General features: G+C 44.2%; 3 protein-coding genes across 5 annotated transcripts in view; 2 read left to right on the plus strand and 1 right to left on the minus strand.

The window, feature by feature from the left end:
• MCF2L2 (MCF.2 cell line derived transforming sequence-like 2) overlaps positions 1–21,456 on the minus strand; it is a 306,030-nt gene that overhangs the window by 56,740 nt on the left and 227,834 nt on the right. Inside the window, exons 21-22 of the mRNA XM_033957587.1 lie at positions 16,997–17,122; positions 14,786–15,007 (exon numbers count right to left, since the gene is read on the minus strand). Of these exons, the coding sequence (XP_033813478.1) occupies positions 14,786–15,007; positions 16,997–17,122 (348 nt within the window). The remainder of the gene's footprint in view (positions 1–14,785; positions 15,008–16,996; positions 17,123–21,456) is intronic.
• LOC117366333 (lactosylceramide 1,3-N-acetyl-beta-D-glucosaminyltransferase-like) overlaps positions 1–21,456 on the plus strand; it is a 169,097-nt gene that overhangs the window by 36,529 nt on the left and 111,112 nt on the right. The window contains exon 1 of one of the 2 annotated variants that reach the window (XM_033957589.1): positions 7,959–8,057. The exons of the other annotated variant lie outside the window; for it this stretch is intronic. The gene's annotated coding sequence lies outside the window, so the exon portion shown is untranslated. Of the gene's footprint in view, positions 1–7,958; positions 8,058–21,456 lie in introns of those variants that run through there. 2 annotated transcript variants of the gene reach the window in all.
• B3GNT5 (UDP-GlcNAc:betaGal beta-1,3-N-acetylglucosaminyltransferase 5) overlaps positions 1–21,456 on the plus strand; it is a 104,996-nt gene that overhangs the window by 36,522 nt on the left and 47,018 nt on the right. Inside the window, exon 1 of one of the 2 annotated variants that reach the window (XM_033957594.1) lies at positions 7,951–8,057. The exons of the other annotated variant lie outside the window; for it this stretch is intronic. The gene's annotated coding sequence lies outside the window, so the exon portion shown is untranslated. Of the gene's footprint in view, positions 1–7,950; positions 8,058–21,456 lie in introns of those variants that run through there. 2 annotated transcript variants of the gene reach the window in all.

Consider the following 21,456-nt stretch of genomic DNA (forward strand, 5'->3'; position numbering starts at 1 on the left):
ACAGACCTCCGACTCAATCGCAGCAAATTGATAAGGATCTGATTGTGGATATCCAAAAGTTTGGAAGGAAAGAGGAGGTTCTGCTGTTGGGAGATTTCAACCTGCCGGATGCGGACTGGAATGTTCCATCTGCGGAATCGGAAAGAAGTAGGGAGATTGTGGATGCCTTTCAAGAGGCTCTGCTCAGACAAATGGTGACAGAACCCACAAGGGAAAAAGCGATATTGGATCTGGTCCTCACAAATGGAGAGAGTATCTCTAATGTTCGAGTGGGTGCTCACCTGGGTAGTGGCGATCATCAAACGGTTTGGTTTGATATAACGGCTAAAGTGGAGAGCGGCCGCACGATACTTAAAGTCCTAGATTTCAAACGTACGGACTTTAATGCAATGGGAAAGTACCTGAAGAAAGAGCTGTTAGGATGGGAGGACATAAGAGAAGTGGAAAGACAGTGGTCTAAGCTGAAAGGAGCGATAAAAATGGCTACGGACCTTTATGTGAAGAAAATCAATAAAAACAAGAGAAAAAGGAAGCCGGTATGGTTCTCCAACCTAGTGGCTGAGAAAATAAAGGCGAAAGAGTTGGCGTTCATGAAATATAAAAAAACCCAAGAAGAGGAGAGCAGAAAGGACTACAGGATGAAACTGAAAGAAGCCAAGAGAGAGATACGTTTGGCGAAGGCACAGGCGGAAGAACAAATGGCTAAAAATGTAAAAAAGGGAGATAAAAATTTTTTCAGATATATTAGTGAAAGGAGGAAGATAAAAAATGGAATTGCTAGGCTAAAAGATGCTGGGAACAAATATGTGGAGAGTGATGAGGAGAAAGCAAATGTGCTAAACAAATACTTCTGTTCTGTGTTCACAGAAGAAAATCCTGGAGAAGGACCGAGATTGTCTGGCAAAGTTACACGAGAAAATGGAGTAGATTCTGCGCCGTTCACGGAGGAGGGTGTTTATGAGCAACTTGAAAAACTGAAGGTGGACAAAGCGATGGGACCAGACGGGATCCATCCCAGGATACTAAGGGAGCTCAGAGAGGTTCTGGCGAGTCCTATTAAAGACTTGTTCAACAAATCTCTGGAGACGGGAGTGATTCCTGGGGATTGGAGGAGAGCGGATGTGGTCCCTATTCATAAAAGTGGTCACAGGGATGAAGCAGGAAACTACAGGCCGGTGAGCCTCACTTCAGTTGTTGGAAAAATAATGGAAGTGTTGCTGAAAGAAAGGATAGTGTATTTCCTTGAATCTAATGGGTTACAGGATCCGAGGCAACATGGCTTTACAAAAGGTAAATCGTGCCAAACGAACCTGATTGAATTTTTTGATTGGGTGACCAGAGAGCTGGATCGAGGACATATGCTAGATGTAATTTACTTGGATTTCAGCAAAGCCTTTGATACAGTTCCTCATAGGAGGCTGTTGAACAAACTTGAAGGGCTGAAGTTAGGACCCAAAGTGGTGAACTGGGTCAGAAACTGGCTGTCGGACAGACGCCAGAGGGTGGTGGTTAATGGAAGTCGCTCGAAGGAAGGAAAGGTGACTAGTGGAGTCCCTCAGGGTTCGGTGCTGGGGCCAATCCTGTTCAATATGTATATAAGTGACATTGCTGAAGGGTTAGAAGGAAAAGTGTGCCTTTTTGCAGATGATACCAAGATTTGTAACAGAGTAGACACCGAAGAGGGAGTGGAAAATATGAAAAAGGATCTGCAAAAGTTAGAGGAATGGTCTAATGCCTGGCAACTAAAATTCAATGCACAGAAATGCAGAGTAATGCATTTGGGGATTAATAATAGGAAGGAACCGTATATGCTGGGAGGAGAGAAGCTGATATGCACGGACGGGGAGAGGGACCTTGGGGTGATAGTGTCCGAAGATCTAAAGGCGAAAAAACAGTGTGACAAGGCAGTGGCTGCTGCCAGAAGGATTCTGGGCTGTATAAAGAGAGGCGTAGTCAGTAGAAGGAAGAAGGTGTTGATGCCCCTGTACAGGTCATTGGTGAGGCCCCACTTGGAGTATTGTGTTCAGTTTTGGAGACCGTATCTGGCGAAAGACGTAAGAAGACTTGAGGCGGTCCAGAGGAGGGCGACGAAAATTATAGGAGGCTTGCGCCAGAAGACGTATGAGGAGAGACTGGAAGCCCTGAATATGTATACCCTAGAGGAAAGGAGAGACAGGGGAGATATGATTCAGACGTTCAAATACTTAAAGGCATTAACGTAGAACAAAATCTTTTCCAGAGAAAGGAAAATGGTAAAACCAGAGGACATAATTTGAGGTTGAGGGGTGGTAGATTCAGGGGCAATGTTAGGAAATTCTACTTTACGGAGAGGGTGGTGGATGCCTGGAATGCGCTCCCGAGAGAGGTGGTGGAGAGTAAAACTGTGACTGAGTTCAAAGAAGCGTGGGATGAACACAGAAGATTTAGAATCAGAAAATAATATTAAAGATTGAACTAGGCCAGTTACTGGGCAGACTTGTACGGTCTGCGTCTGTGTATGGCTGTTTGGAGGAGGATGGGCAGGGGAGGGCTTCAATGGCTGGGAGGGTGTAGATGGGCTGGAGTAAGTCTTAACAGAGATTTCGGCAGTTGGAACCCAAGCACAGTACCGGGTAAAGCTTTGGATTCTCGCCCAGAAATAGCTAAGAAGAAAAAAAAAAAAAAAAAAAAAAAATTTAAATTGAATCAGGTTGGGCAGACTGGATGGACCATTCGGGTCTTTATCTGCCATCATCTACTATGTTACTAGAATGTGATCTTCAGGCCTGAGGATCCTTTGATGTCTGTTCTGCTTACTTCCTCTTAAAGGCCTGATTTTATACATTTCTTGGTGGCCAGCACCACGTTGGTCTAAATCACATGATAAATCTTTATTGGTTATTTCTTACACATCATTACATTTGTTAATTCATTAATTGGTTCATAATATCTGTGTCACACCATACGCATGTCCTGTTTACCAGAAAATCTATCTTTTTCCCGCATATGTCCTTTTAATCCTACCACATCAGCAATTCCAAGCCCTGCCTTTATCACAAGATACTCTTGCTAAATAATTTTCTTTAGAATTCTATTCTTGACCAGGAGATGTGTTCATCTTTTTATGATATCATAACAGATGTGAGGCCCTGTTGCCATGCAAAAGAGTTAAGTATTGCTTGTTTTTTGTTAATCATAAGTTTCACTTCTCCTAGCTCATGACAGTTGATAAGTGTAGTCAGAAATGTCTCATAAATCATTTTTTTAGACTTTTAATACACTGATTTATTATAGTAGGAGAGAGGGAATTTTTCCATTGTGATGTCTGTTTCTTCACCTTTAGCTGTATCTAAAGGACTTACTGTGCTTCACCTGTATCATACAAGGACTTACTTAGTGTATTCTTCTTCATAGAAGAGCTTACCGCATTTTCCTCTTCTTCTCAATAGTAGGGGGTGGGAGGGATTGGTGTGACAGAAGGGAGATGGTGGATCCCCTTGGGGGAGGATAGCTATTGGAACTAGGTGGGAGTTGGAAGATACTGGACCTTGCAGGGGGCAGAGAGACATGGAAAATGCTGAACAGGAGGGTGGAGTATGAAGACAGAAGTAAAATGTTAGACATGGGTAGAAGGAGTAGGGAGACAGAGGGGATATTGTGACCAGGCAGACAAGAAGCATGCCCTGGTCCCAGCTAAAGCTCCTGCAAAGACCCCTAGTAAAACCCGGAAGGGAGTGTGTAAAGGCTTTCCTAGGGTGGATTTGGCTGATTCTCAGGCTGACCACCAGAGGGAGCCTGAAATTCCCAATAATCCTGTAGACCAGCAGTATCTAGACCACCACAAGAGGAGCTCTAAAGCTGCCTTGAGGACTGCTGAATCAGCCAGGTTAGGGTGTTTCCCATTGATACAAAAGCCAGCAGCTGAGAGCAAGCAAGGAGGCAGGTTAGGGAGAAGGTTGAGACCTTTCCTCCCTGAGAGTCTCCTCGGGCCAAACAGGAGCGAACCAGCCTCACCTATGGAGGTGCAGGAGGCTGGAGACATACTGGAGAAATCAGTATCTGAGCTGGAACTCCCGATGGAGACTGACAACATACCAGAGGAAATGAGCCTTGGTGAGGAAGCCATGGAAGTTGGTTTTTCCACCAGCTGCAACTGCTAACTGGAAGAAACAGTGAGTGTTTTTCAGCTGACTTTGTTTGAGAAAGACTGTTTTGTGGAAGCTGAACCTTTGAGGATCTTTTGGTTTTTCTTTACTGTTTTGCATTTTTGCTTTTATGAAGCTGATAGTGTCTGTTATTTTGGGAGAGGTTTGCTATTACCTGGGTGGGAATTTTGTAGGCTATATAATAGCTAAAATTAAAGCAAACCCGAGGCACTCTCCTGTGCCTGGCAGTTTAGTGCATGACTGCCAGAGGCTTCATTATAGTGGCTCTGAGGTGGGCCAGTGCCTTGAACTCTATTTTTGGTGATTAAACTGAATAATCTGCTTGGGAGTAGGCTGTATTAAGCTCTGAGGTGGGCCCAAACCTCAGAGCTGAAGAAATAGGAAGAAAAGCAGTGTTGACTTTTTATTGCACTATTTGTTGCTCTTTTCTTTTGAGTTTGGACTATTTAAGTTTGTGGTCTACTTATCTGTTTGCTTGGACCTATAATTACCTAACTTTTGATGCTTTATCAAGGAATAAAAGTGAAGCATTTTCATTTATCTCCTTTTGAGAGAATTGGTTTTTTTTTTTTTTATTATTGGTGTCAGTTCAGGCCTGCAGGGTGACTCCAGTCCGGGTCACACGCAGGTGTTATTATTTGTGTAACCACTGTGAGGTGCTGTGGAGTCCCGGACGGACCACAGTGGTGGTCACAATATGCTGGACATGGTAAAGGGGGAATAAGGAGACAAGGAAAAGATGCTGAATAAGGAATGGAGGGAGTAGGGTGATGGAAGGTATCTGCTGGATTAAGATGGGGAAAAGAGGGGAGGTACTGGAATACGTTCAATATAAAATCATAACTGAGGCTTGTGCGGATGGGATCAGATGGTTTGCGGGAACCAAGCTTGCGGAGACGGGGCGGAAATGTGGGTTTTTTTAAAATTTCAGTCTTAGTAGTTTGCCGGTCCACAAAATAATTCTTTTATTTCTGCCGGTCCACGGGTATAAAAAGGTTGAAAAACACTGGTCTAGAGGGCTTTCGAGGCAGGAGCGATCTTCCTACGCTCCTGCCCCGTGCAGATCGCCATTAGGAAATGGCTGTGGGAGTTTCCGTCGTAGTCTCGGGAACTCACAGCAGCCATTTCCTCATGGCGATCTGCACGGGGCAGGAGCGTAGGAAGATCGCTCCTGCCCCGAAAGCCCTCTGGACCACCAGGTAAGGCCGGGAAGGCGAGGAGGTCAAAAATATGGTTTTTATTATTTTCCCCCTCCCCAGAAAAAAATCGCGATTATGTGAAACCACGAGTGCAGAAACCGCGAATGGGGAGGGGGAAGTGTATAACATTCTTAGTCTGCCTTAGTGTAGGGTTACCAGATGTCTGGATTTACCAGACATGTCCTCTTTTTACAGGACTGTCCAGGCGTCTGGATAGGTTTTCCAAAATCTGGCAATTTTGAAAACCCCTGAGCTCGGGGCCGTGAGTGGAGGGTAACTGCGCATGCGTGGATGTGATGCAATCATGGCACGCATGCGTGCGACGCCACTGCATCGCATTTGCACATGCGCAGATGCCCTCCAGGCGTGGCCCAAAAAAGAAACAAGGTTTGTGTGTGGCAGGGCTGTGAGTGGGGCCACATTCCTTTTTTAAATTAAAAAAAAAAAACCAACCTGTTAACCCTATCTTACCGGGCTCACAATCTAGGCAGCCAGAGATGAATCGATTTTGTCACACAAGCAATCTCCAAACTGCTCCCTGCCATTCAACGTTTCAATATATGGCCCGCTTAAGTTTCACAATTTCTGCTGAAAGCCCTGCCAAGAGATGTTCTTTAATCACCAGTGCGATGCAATCAGTTCTCTCTGATTTTTACAGCAATATAGGACCATCCTATAACAATACTAGAGAATTAGGTGGTCCTGGATAAAGAGGTTCTCTGAAGCCAGCCAACTCTGTCCCAAGTCTAATTTGACACCTTACTATAGTAGTAGACGGCAGATAAAGACCCGAATGGTCCATCCAGTCTGCCCAACCTGATTCAATTTTAATTTTTTCTTCTTAGCTATTTCTGGGCAAGAATCCAAAGCTTTACTCGGTACTGTGCTTGGGTTCCAACTGCCGAAATCTCTGTTAAGACTTACTCCAGCCCATCTACACCCTTCCAGCCATTGAAGCCTTCCCCAGCCCATCCTCCACCAAACGGCCATATACAGACACAAACCGTGCAAGTCTGCCCAGTACTGGCCTTAGTTCAATATTTAATCGTATTTTCTGATTCTAAATCCTCTGTGTTCATCCCACGCTTCTTTGAACTCCGTCACAGTTTTACTCTCCACCACCTCTCTCGGGAGCGCATTCCAGGCATCCACTACCCTTTCCGTAAAGTAGAATTTCCTAACATTGCCCCTGAATCTACCACCCCTCAACCTCAAATTATGTCCTCTGGTTTTACTATTTTCCTTTCTCTGGAAAAGATTTTGTTCTACGTTAATACCTTTCAAGTATTTGAACGTCTGAATCATATCTCCCCTGTCTCTCCTTTCCTCTAGGGTATACATATTCAGGGCTTCCAGTCTCTCCTCATACTTCTTCTGGTGCAAGCCTCCTATCATTTTTGTCGCCCTCCTCTGGACCGCCTCAAGTCTTCTTACGTCCTTCGCCAGATATGGTCTCCAAATACTCCAAATGGGGCCTTACCAATGACCTGTACAGGGGCATCAACACCTTCTTCCTTCTACTGACTACGCCTCTCTTTATACAGCCCATTTTTAGAATTAAGCTTGTAGATAAGATAAGGTTAGGGATTAGCAAACGCATATATGATTCTTTTGTGGGCTTTGCAGTACTTCCTTAAAACATCACAAGTTCCGAAAGATTTCTCTATTGCTACCCCATAGGGACTGCACTATCATATCCTTTGCATCCCAGAAAACTCTCCAAAGGTCTATGATTTCAGTGATTGATAGGGATGAAAGAAAAGATCTTGACCCTCTTGTTCTCTGCCTAGTCTTCTAAGGTTGCAAAGCCCCATCGCTCCCTCCAAAGTAGACCCCCTCCATCCCTAGCTATAGCTCCATCCCCCAGCCTTTTCCTCCTCTGCAACTGGTACCCCTCATTAGTCTCCCCCCTACGCGGGTGCTCTTGGCTTTTTCCCTCCCTCTCTCTCTTCAAGTCCCTGTACTGTATTTCCCTCGCTCCAACCGGGCCCTCCTCACCACCTCTCCAGTCTGAGAGGGGCGAGATGGGGCCTGCAGCGAGCGAATCAGCGCACGCTCCCCGCCCCGCTTCCGGCACGGAGGAGCCAGGAGGGGGCGGAGCCATCCAAGTCCCGAGGTGGGAGGGGCCGTGCGCGCGCCGAATTAGAGAAGAGGAAAAAAAAAAAAAAAGCGCGCCTGCCGCCTACCCCGTGCTCTTCCTCTCGCGCGGGGGAGGGGCGCGCGCGTGTGTTTCCCGCGCTTTTACAGCTCTTTGCCCCCTCCCCCCTCTGCGGCCCGGTTCTATTCCGTAAGATTTTAAACAAGGGCTAAAGGTCTGAGGGTGGGGGGCGGAGAGGAGGTTGGTAGTAGCAGAGAGATCTGCTGGGGGGGGGGGGCTTTTATTTGTCAAGAGTTATCACCTCACCCCTTCCTCAGCTTTTTTTTTTTCTTCTTCTATTTTAGGCCGAATCCCGTTTTCTCTCCAGTTTACCCCCACAACTCTTTCACCCTGCCCCCCCCCCCTTAAACTCCTCCGATTCTATCCTTGCCCAACCCCCCCCCCCTCCCGAGGTACCTCATTTGGCTGCCTCTGGGCTAAGGTCGGTAGGACCTCTCCTTCTAGCTCCTAATCCTTACACAGAGGTCTCAAACGCTTGGCAGTATTTTGGATTTGGAGGGCCTCAGAAAAAAAAAAAATTAATGTCTTCCTAAAGAAATGACAACTTTGCATGAGGTAAAACTCTATAGTTTATAAATCTTTCCTTTTGGCTAAGTCTTAATAACAATATTGTCATTTATAGCTAAAGAGACATATGATCAAGAAACGGTTTTAGTTTACTTTTCTGATTATGATAAACATACCGAGGGCCTCAAACTAGGCCCTGGTGGGCCGCGACTTTGAGACCACTGGGGTAAAATTTAAAACTGCACAGGAGGGGCAATTCAACATAAATCCCAGGTAAATGTCGAACCCCACCCCTACAGTCTCCTGTGTTAGAGTATACGGGGTGCTGAAAAGGTCTCAGCTCCACCAAGAAGGGCATGAGATGGCGCCATTAAGCTTGCAAGTTATTCCACATAGTCACCCCCCTAAGTTCAACACTCTTGCTGATGTTTCTGTAACATTTTAGGGGAAAAAAATTACTCTGCTGTCTGGACACTGAAATACTGTTCTGCTACTGGGTTGCCTGCGAATCACTTGAAAATTGTCACCCTTTCGAACTCTTTTTTAAAGTTTGGAAACGGAAAATAGATGGGTCAAGACCTGGTGAAGTAGGATGGTCTATGCACTGATACCCCAACTGCCGCAAAACATCTATTGTTTTGCCTTGTGAGCAGGTGCATTGCCATGCAAAAAGAGAACTCCTTCTGCAATCTCCCTCTCCTTTTTTCTTTCGATGGCTCTTTTAGTTGGCGCAGCAAGTTACAATAGTTTTCTGCATTAACTGTTTGGTTCTTGGAAGATAGTCATTACAGCACCTTCCTGATCCCAAAACATTGTGGCCATGACCTTTCCTGCTGACTTTTGGGTCTTGAATTTCTTTAGTTTTGGAGAACCTGAATGCTGCCATTGTATGGACTGTTGTTTTATAGTGGTGTAACCATGTTTCATTAACAGTAACTAGTTGTTCCAAAACATTGGCACCAGCTCACTGAAAATGCTGCAAAATTAACCTTGACATGTCCACTCGATGTCGTTTCTTGTCAACGTTCAAACTAGAGAGCTGCACGGGGACGACGGGAATCCCGCGGGACCCGCGGGTTCCCCCTTCGGGTCACGGGGATCCCTTGGGGACGCCCCCTAGGGTCGCGGGAATCCCGTGGGGACGACCCCTAGGGTCGCGGGGATCCCGTGGGGACGCCTCCGAGGGTCGCGGGGTTCCTGCGGGGCTGGATGTACTAAGTCGCGCGGCTCTTCTCCCTACCTGCTCTGCCTGCAGCACAGAGCCGAACGGAAGTCTTCCAGACGTCAGCGCTGACGTCTGGAAGACTTCCGTTCGGCTCTGTGCTGCAGGCAGGGCAGGTAAGGAGAAGGAGAGTAGCCTCACGGTTCGAGTGGCTACCAAGGGAGGGGGGCGGTCCGCCCCGCTCCGGTTGCAGCACAGCCGGCCAGGTCCCCTTACTTTTGTGGCACGTCCCCGACCGACCGACAACAGCCCCGGTCCGACAATCCTCCCTGCCCTGTAGCCGCGAATCTAAATTACCTTCTTACAGCAGCTGTAAGAAGGTAATTTAGATTCGCGGCTACAGGGCAGGGAGGTTTGTCGGACCGGGGCTGTTGTCGGTCAGTCAGTCGGGGAAGCGCCACAAAAGTAAGGGGACCTGGCCGGCTGTGCTGCACCCGGTGCGGTAGAGAAGGAGGGGGGAGAAGGACGCTGAAAGGCCATGGGGAAGACAGGAGGGGGAGGAAGGACTCTGAAAGCACTTGAAGACAGAGGAGGGAGAAGGACGCTGAAAGCACATGGGGAATACAAAGGGGTGGAGAAGGACGCTGAAAGGCCATGGGAAGGGCGGGGGGGGAGGACTCTGAAAGCACTGTGGAAGACAGAGGGGGGAGAAGGATGCTGAAAGCACATGGGGAAGACAAAGGGGTGGAGAAGGATGCTGAAAGGACATGGGGAAGACGGGGGGTGGTGGTGGAGAAGGACGCTGAAAGGCCATGGGGAAGACAGAGAGGGAGAAGGACGCTGAAAGGACATGGGGAAGCAGAGGGGGGAGAAGGACACTGAAAGCACATGGGGAAGCAGAGGGGGGAGAAGGACACTGAAAGCACATGTGGAAGACAGAGGGGGGAGAAGGACGCTGACAGGACATGGGGAAGATGGGGAGGAGAAGGACGCTGAAAGGAAATGGGGAAGAGAGAGTAGGGAGAAGACGCTGGCAGGGAAGAAGACAGATGCCAGACTATGGGGGGAGCGGAGAGAAGAAGATGGGTGCCAGACCAATTTGGAAGGAGGAAGAAAGGGAGAGGCAAAGTAACAGAGCAAATGGAAGATGCAGAAGGAAGAGAGACAGTGGATGGAAGGAATTGAATGAGAACATGAGGAAAGCAGAAACCAGGCAACAGAGGTAGGAAAAGAATTCCTTTTTTTTTTTTTTTTTTTTTGCTTCAGGATAAAGTAGTATATTAGTTGTGTTGATAAAAATTTATAAACAAAAGAGGCTCTGGTAGAAACCCGTTTACAAAGTATGTATTCTTCCCAATTAATATTTTCAAATTAATAAAGTCTTTTTGCTTATTTGTAAATGGGTTTCTACCAGAGCCTTTAATTCAATAGCATAATTAAATGAAATAACTATTTCTGAAGTTTATAGGGATGGAAGGGATTCCTCACAGGGACGGGTGGGGATGGAGGGGATTCCTCACGGGGATGGGTGGGGACGGGTGAGATTCCTCACGGGGACGGGTGGGACTTTGGCGGGAACGGGTGGGGACGGGTGGGATTTCTGTCCCCGCGCAACTCTCTAGTTCAAACATTTGGGCACCCGCTTGGCTGAAAGCTTCTGCATATCAGTGAATTATATACCCAACACGTTCCCTGGATATCTGTAATGTCTCAGCAATTCTTTTAGCCAATATTTGCCAATCTGCCAAAATCAGGTCATGGACATGGTCAACAATTTCAGGGGTTGACATCGTTTGAGACCTCCCAGACCTTGCTGCAACTTCGGTCTCAAAATCTCCATGCTGAAAGTTTGCACACCACTAGAGAATGACACGGTGGCAGTTACCCGCGGCTAGCCATGGGTAACCCGCTGAAATGGTGGGGGGGAAGTGTTCACTGTGGGCACGGGGACAAGGCCATCCACCACCCCGTGGAGTGAACAGTGGATACTATTGGAGAAATAAGGTTAGGATCTTGCATGGGACAGCACTTGAAGTACCTATAATTTACTCTCCAGAAGCTTGGAGGCCATATCTGGAAGCAAAGCCTGACTGAGGTGAAAATGAAAGCCAAAAAGCTGTTTTATAAAGCGCCAATCTGTGAATACACAAACACAGCAGTGCAAATGGGGCATTATTTGTTGCAATTGATGCAACTGCGGGTAGGCGAAATTGCACTTTGTAACCATGTGACTAATGAGAACGGACTGTAGTTTCCATTCTTTTTTCTTCTGTCTCATTCAACTGTCAAAAAATAATTTCCATGTCCATGAGCTTTTCACTCTGTAGACTAAAATACTGCAGGGCTTGGGCCATCCCTTGTAATAAACCTCCTTTCTATAGTACAACCAAGCAGTTTAAACTGCATTCTGTCTCATTTAAGTCTGCTAGATCACAGTTCTTCAACTGCCGGTCCGCGGACCAGTGCCGGTCCGCAGAAAATTCCTGCCGGTTCGCACAGGACCGGCGAGATGGACCCGTTAAATTTTCTGCCCCGATGGTGTTTGCAGAAATCTTCTGTTCCTCCCAGCCTCGGGCGATCAAGACAGGCGGTCATTCCCTCTGTGAGTCTCGCCTATGCGGAAACAGGAAGTTGAAACAAAATAGGCGGGACTCAGAGAGGGAAGGTCTCGACGTTTGCAGCCTGTCTTGATCGCTGCCCCTGCTGAGTCGCCGAAGAGGGCCGCGGGGAAAGTGCAGGCAGAGAGAAGATGGTCAGCGTGCGCGGGGAGGTCAGCGTGTCGATTGGGGCCATCAGCAGCGTTTGTGCTGAGTCTGCCCACGTGCAGGATGCGGCGGGTAGGGGCCTCCGACTCGTCTTGGGCGGCTGGGCCTGCGGTGCAAAGCTGTTTTTGCCGGCTTGGGGGGGGGGTCGCGAATGTGCAGGGCACAGCAGGAGTAAGATCATGGGGAGCCTTCAACAGTGGCTGTCTCCTCTCCTAGCAGCTCTGTACTTACCAGGGCAGTGATTCACTTTGGCAACTTCCCCTTTTCTCAGAGGCGGCAACGGACCCAAGGCTGCCTAAGGAAATCACTGCTGCAGGCAAGTACTGAGAGCTGCTGGAAGGAGAGGAAGCCACTGTTGGAGGCTGGGAAGCTGATGGATAAAGGGAGAGCTGCTACTGCACCTGGAGAGAGGTAGAAAGAGAGATGCTGCTGGGAGGGGAAGAGGGAAAGAGTTGGGAAGAGAGCTACTGTTGGATAGGGGGGAGGAGGGAAGGGAGAAGGTAAAAAGGAAGGAAACAGCTGGCAGGGAGATTAGAGGAGGGAAAGGGGAGAGACAGGAATGAGAAAGTAGAGAGAGATTGATGCTGGAAATGGGGTCAGCAGAGAAATGAGAGAGGGATAAAGATGCTAGATCTGGTGTAGGAGAGATAAAAATGAAGAAAGCAGTGAAGCTGGAATGAATGATGTAAAAAGGAGAGAGGAGGCACAGGCTGGATGGAAAGGGGAGAGGGGCATAGAAAGAAGTCAGATACATATGGAAGGGGGAGAGGCCAGACAGTGGATGGAATGGGCAGATGCTGGAAGGAAGAGTGGAAAGAAGATGAAAGCAGAGACCACAAAAGGTAGAAAAAAATCATTTTATTTCTATTTTGTCATTACAATATATCAGATTTGAAATATATATCCTGCTAGAGACATAACTGTGGACTGCAAAGCCTAACACTATTCCTGTCATGTGTGACTGCAGTATTCTGTTAGCATGATATTTCTGTGTAGCATTCTGTAATAATTTGGCTTGTTTAGTTTTCATGATAGTAGAGGGGATATATGTGAAGGGGAGGGGAGACAGGGGTTTTGTTGGTCCTTGTTCTGAATATTTATATTTATAAAATGACAATTGTACAGAATATTGTTTCTTTTTATACTTTAATAAAATACGTTCAATATAAAATCATAACTGAGGCTTGTGCAGATGGGATCAGATGGTTTGTGGGGACCGAGCTTGCGGAGATGGGGCGAAAATGTGTTTTTTAAAATTTCGGTCTTAGTAGTTTGCCGGTCCACAAAATAATTCTTTTATTTCTGCCGGTCCACGGGTGTAAAAAGGTTGAAGAACACTGTGCTAGATAGTTCACTATTAGACCTTTGCTTTATTTTCTTTCTTCTCTGGTCTGCATCTTTAGCTTTTTAAGTCTTGGGTATAGTTTACATGCCTGCCATGCACTGTTTGGATGACTTTCATTTTAACTGTCTCCATTTTTTCAGTATTTTTGTAGATGTGGTCTCCAGGTTTATATACCACCGTATATTCAAGGTTGGGGCTCACCAAAGACCTTTATAAAAATAGTCCCTCTGCTGGTGATAATGTGCAAAACCAGTGTACTAAGGGTTTTCACATTTTCTGTCTGTAGCAGGAAACATTTTTAGTACTTAGGACAATAGCCACCTTAAAGTTTTCGGAGATGAATCCCTATACCAGCTCTTTCCTGTTGGGTTAGTTCTTTTCTATTCCCAGCTCCTCAAAATGATTACAGGTTTGTTTGGGGGTTTTTCCCTGTTTTAGATTAAAACAGGGAAAAACCCCTAGTTATTTAGTAACCTCTTTTTCATGAAGAGATTCACCCAAAGCTGTTTACAATACATTGAATACTGTAGTAATCGGGTACTCTTAGGTATTTTCCTTAACTGTAGTACCTGGGGCAGTCGTGAGTTAAGCAAGTTGTCCAGAGTCAAAATGAGTAGGTTGGGATCGAACTTGCAAACTCAGGGTGCTGAGGCAGCAGCTATAACTACTAAGCCACACTCCCCAAAGCCTTCTTTAGTTTTATTTACCACACTTTTCTGGCTCTAGCACTTTCACAATGTCATTTAAAGATATTAGATCACTGTAGTTGTTTCTGTAGTAAACTAAGGGCTCCTTTTACTAAGGTGCGCTAACGTTTTTAGCGCATGCAGGATATTACTGCGCGCTACGCGGCTAGAACTAACGCCAGCTCAATGCTGGCGTTAAGGTCTAGCGCGGGGCAATTCAGCGCGTGCTATTCCGCGCATTAATGCTCTAACGCAGCTTAGTAAAAGGAGCCCTAAATTATTAGTTTGAAATGGCAGTTATCAATCCTGAGAGGTTTTACCAGTTGAGACTAATTATTATAAGACAGGTTCTAAATAACAGTAGATGAGGAAAGCAACTGCAGTTTTTTATATTTATTTTAGATTTAGCACTCTTAACCAGGACACCATACTAAAAGAAGCAAAGTACATGGACATATAAGTGTCGAGGACAGTGCAATGTTTTTGAAATGAAGTGACTGCATATTGTGACTGGCCATCCCTTGGGCATAATGGAATGATTCATCGTAGGACATTTCAGTGCAGCTGCGATGAATTGTCCCATTATGGGGAAGCTGGGCTTTATGGTACCTACAGAGGTGTGGGGGCATCCCCAAACACTGAAATTGGACAATTCATTGCAGCCAGTTCATCGTGGCCTTCCTCCCTTGGGCATAATAAGCAGGAGTGACCACAAGAGAGTCAATGCTTCAGAATTATTCATTATGAAAAACTCTCCAGGGGTTTTGAAATAACTAATAAAGTGAATGGGAATTGCCCATTCTTGGGGCCCTGGTTACCTTGAGGGAATGTTTGAAGCTGTAGGATGGTGATTTCTCAGATCCCTCGGTGTTTTCCTCTCGTTTCTTGCAGAACAGCAGGGTCTTGGCATACAGGAAAAGGTGTCTCTGCATAGGTTTGAACCTGGCCAGATCCTTTACCTTGTTGTGGCCTTTTTTGTGGTCAGTCCAGACATTAAAGGAGCCCTGCATGAGCAACTTTCCGAGATCATTCAGGTCCCCCTTCCAAGAAAGCAGAAACATATAAATCAAAAGTGAAATCACAGGACATTCAAGCTCTGTGCTTGTACCTGGTAGACATGGTTCATAAACATTATAAAATTACACACTTTCTTTTTTACACAAGATGAATGCATGTGAAAGTTGCAACAAGCTTTTTATTTTGTGTGCACTTGCCTAAAAACTCTTCAAACCTTTGGTTGGTTTAAGAGATTCTGTTGGCTGGCACTGCTCTTCATTTTGAGGATCCAGCCAAGGGTTGGTACTATTCATTTTAAACTTAGCTGCTGCTCAGACCACTGAGTAGAACTGATACCTAGCCAGTCATATTTCCACTGAGATAATTTTCATACAGTGGAGGTAGTACATTTATCTCATGCATAATTCATTATGGGTATTCTAAAACAGAGAATAACATGGGGGACACATTTTTCCCTATCCCCACAGGAACTCAGTCTTCCCATCTCATCTCCATGAGTTTTGTTGCTGTTTCTGTCCCATTCCTGTAAGCTCTGCCTTAACCACACAAGCCTCAAACACGTACAATTTTAAAGTGTCTGAGGCTTGTGCAAATGAGGACAGAGCTTGTAGGAATGGGGCGGGGATGGGAAAATGAGTTCCTGCGGGGATGAGGAAAAATTTGTCCCCATGTCATTCTCTATTCTGAAAATCTGACTGGCTAGATGTGTGTCAAATAGTTCAAAATCATCTTCTTCAATATTATTCCATCTTATGCAACCATAGTAAATTATTACAAAGGATGGAATAATATTGGAGATGATTTTGAACTACCTATTTGAGATGTGTTAATGTTTTACTATTATGAAAATTTTTTGAACTGTTCAAATTATGATTGATATGGACTAAAAATATGGACCTAAGAATTCTATTACACAAAGCATACGATTCCTGACAAGTGAGTTAAGTCACCCAAATTGTGAGCTGCTGCAGAAGGAATCAAAACTTTTTCTTCAGCTCTGCCTCTTTCCTCAGTGGCAGCTGCGGCCGCTATACTTATCGCGGCAGGGAGATCCCTTGCTGCGATAAGTATAGCGGCCGCATCTACAGTAACCCAGTTCTGTAACCAGCATCTGCAACATGGACGTCAGTTACAGAATTGGGTTTATTTTGGGTGGACCTAGGCCCGATTCTGTATAGGATGTCCTTCCTGGGTGGCCTATACAGAATCCGGGCCTTAAGGCACAAGTTTTCCATAAAGAATCATTCTTTATAATACCGAGGGCCTCAAAATAGTTGGTCCAAAATCTTGCCTCTTGCAGTTGATACTTTGATAGTTTTTCACTTTCTGCATGTTGCACTGCTGTCAGCTGTGTACAGTACTCTCCTGAAATTCACGGGGGTTCCCATGAATTTCCCAGGAACACCCATGAATTTCGAAAAACCACAAATACGGTTTTTCAGGTGATTGAAGGCAGGAGAGGACAGCTGGGCACCGGCGGGTGCTTAAATTGTACTTATGAAGCCGAGCACATTTTCCGACCGCCTTTTCCTGATACTAAAGTCATGGTTACACCAATCAGGAGCTGCTTTGATAAGCAGCTCCTGATTGGTGTAACCTTGACTTTAGTACTAGGAAGAGGTGGTCAGAAAATACTGCAAATTACTGAGTCCGTGATTTGCGAACCGCAAATTTGCTGGGGTTTACTGTATAGCTGAAATTATCAGAAACAATTAAGGAAAGATTTATAAACTATAGTTTATAAATCTTTCCTTAATTGTTTCTGATAATTTCAGATAATCCACATTTTTGATTTGTAGGTACTTACCTCATGCAAAGTTGTCATTTCTTTAATAAGACATTAACTATTTTTTCTGCGACCCTCCAAGTACCTACAAATCCAAAATGTGGCCCTGCAAAGGGTTTGAGTTGGAGACTGCTGCTATAGACCAACTTTCTGTACTCTCCAAAAAAACCCTCCTAATTTGCTGGAAAATAAACATCTGAATTTATGCTTTGTGAATGGCACATACCTCGAATCCAGTAATGGCTATTTGGTGCATGGAGTCATTAACGGATTTAATAATATCCTGCACAGTGGAAAGAGCTTCTTCCAGTTCTGCTGTGCCTTCTGAATTCTTGCTGTACTTAAGCATTTCCTGATTGAATCATGAATACTGTTATGTCATGTTCAGTCTAAGGCTTTACATTTAATCAAATTTTATTTGAGTCATATGAAACCAATGTGGTTGTTACTTAATGAGATGTTAGCATTATATGGCTCGTTTATAAATGCAAATATTTTTGTATTCCTTTCATGATTACATGTGATCAAGGATCTCAGTGACAGGATGAAAAAATATATACAGTATATGGAGGTTATACAGTACTGCATTTTTTTTTACGGCTCTTGTGTCCTGATGTGAGATGTACAGCAAAGTTTTATTGGGCAAAGTAGGAGATACAATGCAGGAAGTTCAGATTAAAAGGAAAGCATTTTCTGAAAACAGGCTTCAATTACATTACATTACATTACATTACATTAATGACTTCTATTCCGCCTGTACCTTGCAGTTCTAAGCGGATTACAACAAAAAGATAACTGGACATTTCCAGGAATAGGAATACAATTAACGACGTAGGGCCTAATACATCTAAACGATAGCTGGACGTTTTCAGGAAGAGGAATACAGTTAAAGGCGTTAGGTCTAAATCACATGTTGAAGGGAGGATTCTAAGAAGGGGAGAGAGGGGAGAGGAGTGGGGTTAGGAAATTAGAATGTATTTCTTGAATAGTATGGTTTTGATTTCTTTTCGAAAAGCTTTGAGGTCAGTTGAAGCTGTCAGTAGGTTGGTGATGGAGGGGTCCAATTTAGCTGCATGTGTTGCTAGTAGGTTGTCGTACATCTTTTTGCGCTTAGTTCCTTTATAAGGGGGGTAGGAGAAAGGGGACTGGGTTCTCCTTTGTCTGGAATAGAGGTTCCTATTTAGGCGGTTGTTTAAGTGGGAGGGTGCCGTTCCGTTTAATGTTTTGAATATTATGCAATATAGCTTAAATTGGATGCGGGCTTGTATTGGAAGCCAGTGTGAATCTAGGAAGGCGTTGGTGATGTGGTCAAATTTTCGAAGGGAATAGATCAGTCTGAGGGCAGTGTTCTGGACAGTCTGTAGTTGTTTTATTAGGTAGGTGGGACAAGGAAGGTAGAGGATATTGCAATAGTCCAGTAGACTTAGGACTAGGGATTGAACTATGAGTCTGTATTGTTCTTTGCCGAAGAATTTTCTAATTTTGCGAAGGTTGCGCATGGTAAAGAATGCTTTTTGTGTGATTTTGTTGATTTGCACCTGAAGAGTGCAACATCTATCTACTGTTACTCCAAGGAGTTTGAGAGTGGTCTGTATAGGATATTTGGTGGTTTTTATTTCTAGTTCTGTTATCAATAGAAGAGACACCAATCCTGTTTTAAAAAAACAACAACCAAGTTTTCAGACATTGCTCTAGTTTGAGTCTTCCTTCATAGAAGACTGCTTCTCTAACATTTTTCAAATTCTTGTTCTCTTAGCTTTAACTGACCATGTTTTATTCACTTCTCTTAGGCCATTGGCTATATTGCAAAGCATGATTATCAATCTTAATTGGTTTGCAACTTGGGTTGTAAATCATTTGGACTTTGAAAACCTTTTGCATGTCCACTTAAGCTATTTGCATGGCTAAATGTTTTTCTGATGTTAGCTGTGATTGGTCCCAATAAAAATCAGAGGAAATACAAATTGTATTTTACTGTTCGGATTTATTAACTGCCTGTATGAAGAGATTTCATCCAAGGTGGTATAACTCAACATAAAACTTAAAATTGTTAACAGCATAGTTTAGTTGTCGTGTTTTTGCAGAGCATTTGTTGTTGTTGTTAGATGCCATTGACTTGTGCCCAAGAGCATTTATTACAGAACTGAAATGAAAGCCAGGGCATAAATAATTCCCTGTTGACAACTAGGAGTGATATGCTGAATATGTCGCATTTATTTAGAATTTCAGTGCTTCATTGTTAACTGGCCAAAGTCAGAATGTGTTGCGTGGCGAAGAATAAAAGCAATAGTTTTTCTCTAAATGCATGGGCAGGTTAATGTTTGTTTACCATGGAGCCATTATCATCAGTCTTTAAAGGGGACTTTTTTGATAATTTCTTAGGAGAATGTCATGGATGCAAAGAGCTGTTGGAGAAACTGAGTAATCTCTGCAACACTATTTGCATGTTAGCGTTAAAAACAGGATATTTTAAATTCTAATAATGATGGCAAGTTTATAAATATTATAGTGCAGTTTTGTTTTGGGTGTTGGGTTTTTTGGGGGGCAGGAGAGGGGTCCTTTTGTTCTTTTAAAATCTGACTTTTCCCATTTCTCTTATAATTGGCAATAACATTAAGAAGAAATATTGTTCATGACTTTAAAAAGCTAAGTATTCAGGGCAATTGTTTCTAGCATGAACATACTTTAACAGAAATTTGTATTGACTAGGAAAATTGAATCACACAGTATATGTTCAGTGTCACTTTCACTGGGCTAAAAATTCATAGGTCTATTTTGAAAGCCCAAAACATAGCCTACAATTTTTTTTTTTTTTAATTGTTTCTTATGCATATACACTGTTTACTCATTCCCTTTTCTTGGTGGAAAATATCCACTTTATTCAATTTGCTGTGCAGCTGAAGTGAACCATTCGCTTCTGGACTCCATGTAACTTGACATCCCTGATCACTTCATGGGGATGTTTTAGGAAGCCAAATATTATACTTGTTTACAGAGCATGTTATTAAAGTTGAGAATGAAAGCACAGTAGCACAAAGAGATGGCTTGAAGAAAGGAATTACTATACTATCATTTAAGTAATGATTATCGTTATAGCACTCTGTATTTTCATTCATGGGTACAGAATTAGTTTTTAATTAATTTCTAATGTGACAGACACTTTGGTCCAAATTCTGTAACCATCGCCTAAAGTTAGGCATATATTTCGGAGGCGCCCAACTAGATAGACGCCTATCTAAATTGACTAAAAAGTAATCAGCACTGATTGAAACCTAGGCGCCTATCAAGAAAGCGCGATACTGTAATAAGGCGGCTCTAAAAATTTAGGCGGCCTTCAAAAAAATAGATGCTATGCATGTTAGGCATGGGCGTGGCTACGTGTTAGGTACCTTCTTACAGAATCACTGCTCTTAAGCGTGCTTAAGTGCTCGCATGGGCGCCTACCTTTTAGTTGTTCCTTCAGCTGGCCTATTTAATGGGCGCCTCCAAAATAGGTGCCGCTCAGCGTGATTCACTAAACAGCACCCAATTTTAGTTGAATCGTGCTGAACAGTGCCTTTGTAGGTACCTAACTTTTGGGCGCTTATTATAGAATTTGCCCTTTTATTCCTGAACTTCTGGGGTAGTTAACCCCTTCTCACGAGAATGCTCGCAGAGAGCCTCATTAGCATTCTTTTGCTCCACCTTCTATCCCTCTGGGCTGTCCTCCAATTCCTCAGTTGTCTCTCTAACCAGTGAGATGGTAGGAGCTGTCTTTACTGCTCGTGATTATTTTCAATTATATTTGGAGGGTTTGGGGGTGAAAGGGGAAAAGGAATGGGGACTTCTATACTGCCATTTTGTTGCTTTGACATTCAAAGCGGTGGGCACTGAAGGATTAAGTGACTTGCCCAAGATCACAAGGAGCAGGAAAGTGAAAGGGATTTGATCTCACTGCTAACCCTTTGTGAGGCACTTTGGTGCTGCAGAGGATCCCAATCTTGGGACATCTCTGACTGCTGGAGAACTCCATTTCCCTACTTTTCCATGGCCCCCATGAGGGAAAACTTCACTAACTCATAATACCTCTACACTTGTACACAAGCCAACCACATCTATCTACTTTCAAATATTTACTCTGAGCAATTCAAACAGCAACATCTTCTCGCTTCCTGGAAGTCACTAAGAGAAAGAAGGTGGAGTCTCTCCATAAACAGACCCATTTTGGGAAGTAGACTTGGGGGACTTAGGCAGGGGCAGGTACTGGTCAGAAAGAGGCATGGAACATAGCAACTCCTATTTTTAGTATTTGACATCAAATACATTTATTATTTATTTACTGCAAATTACAGTATTGCTCTAAGAGCTAGCTTGTGTTAGAAACTCATGAATATGGAGGAAGACTTGTATATCCTGATCAGCAACCATATGAAATTAAGATTCCCAAATCCTAGAGAAGTCGAATACAAAGCTATTCACTCTACAACAGGGGTGTCAAACTCAATCACATAAGGGGCTGAAATCTAAAACATAGGCTAAGTTGCGGGCCAAATTTTTTATTAAGATACATAGGAGTGCTTTTATTAAGGAACTCTAACCGATTTAGCGTGCGCTAAATACGCACCTTATTAAAAGGACCCCTTAGTCTTAGTAGAAGTATAGGGTCATAACCTCTCCAACCTCACACCGGCTCTATGATGTAAACAA

This window comes from Geotrypetes seraphini, chromosome 9 (genome assembly GCF_902459505.1).
Source record: "Geotrypetes seraphini chromosome 9, aGeoSer1.1, whole genome shotgun sequence".
Taxonomy (NCBI): Eukaryota; Metazoa; Chordata; class Amphibia; order Gymnophiona; family Dermophiidae; genus Geotrypetes; species Geotrypetes seraphini.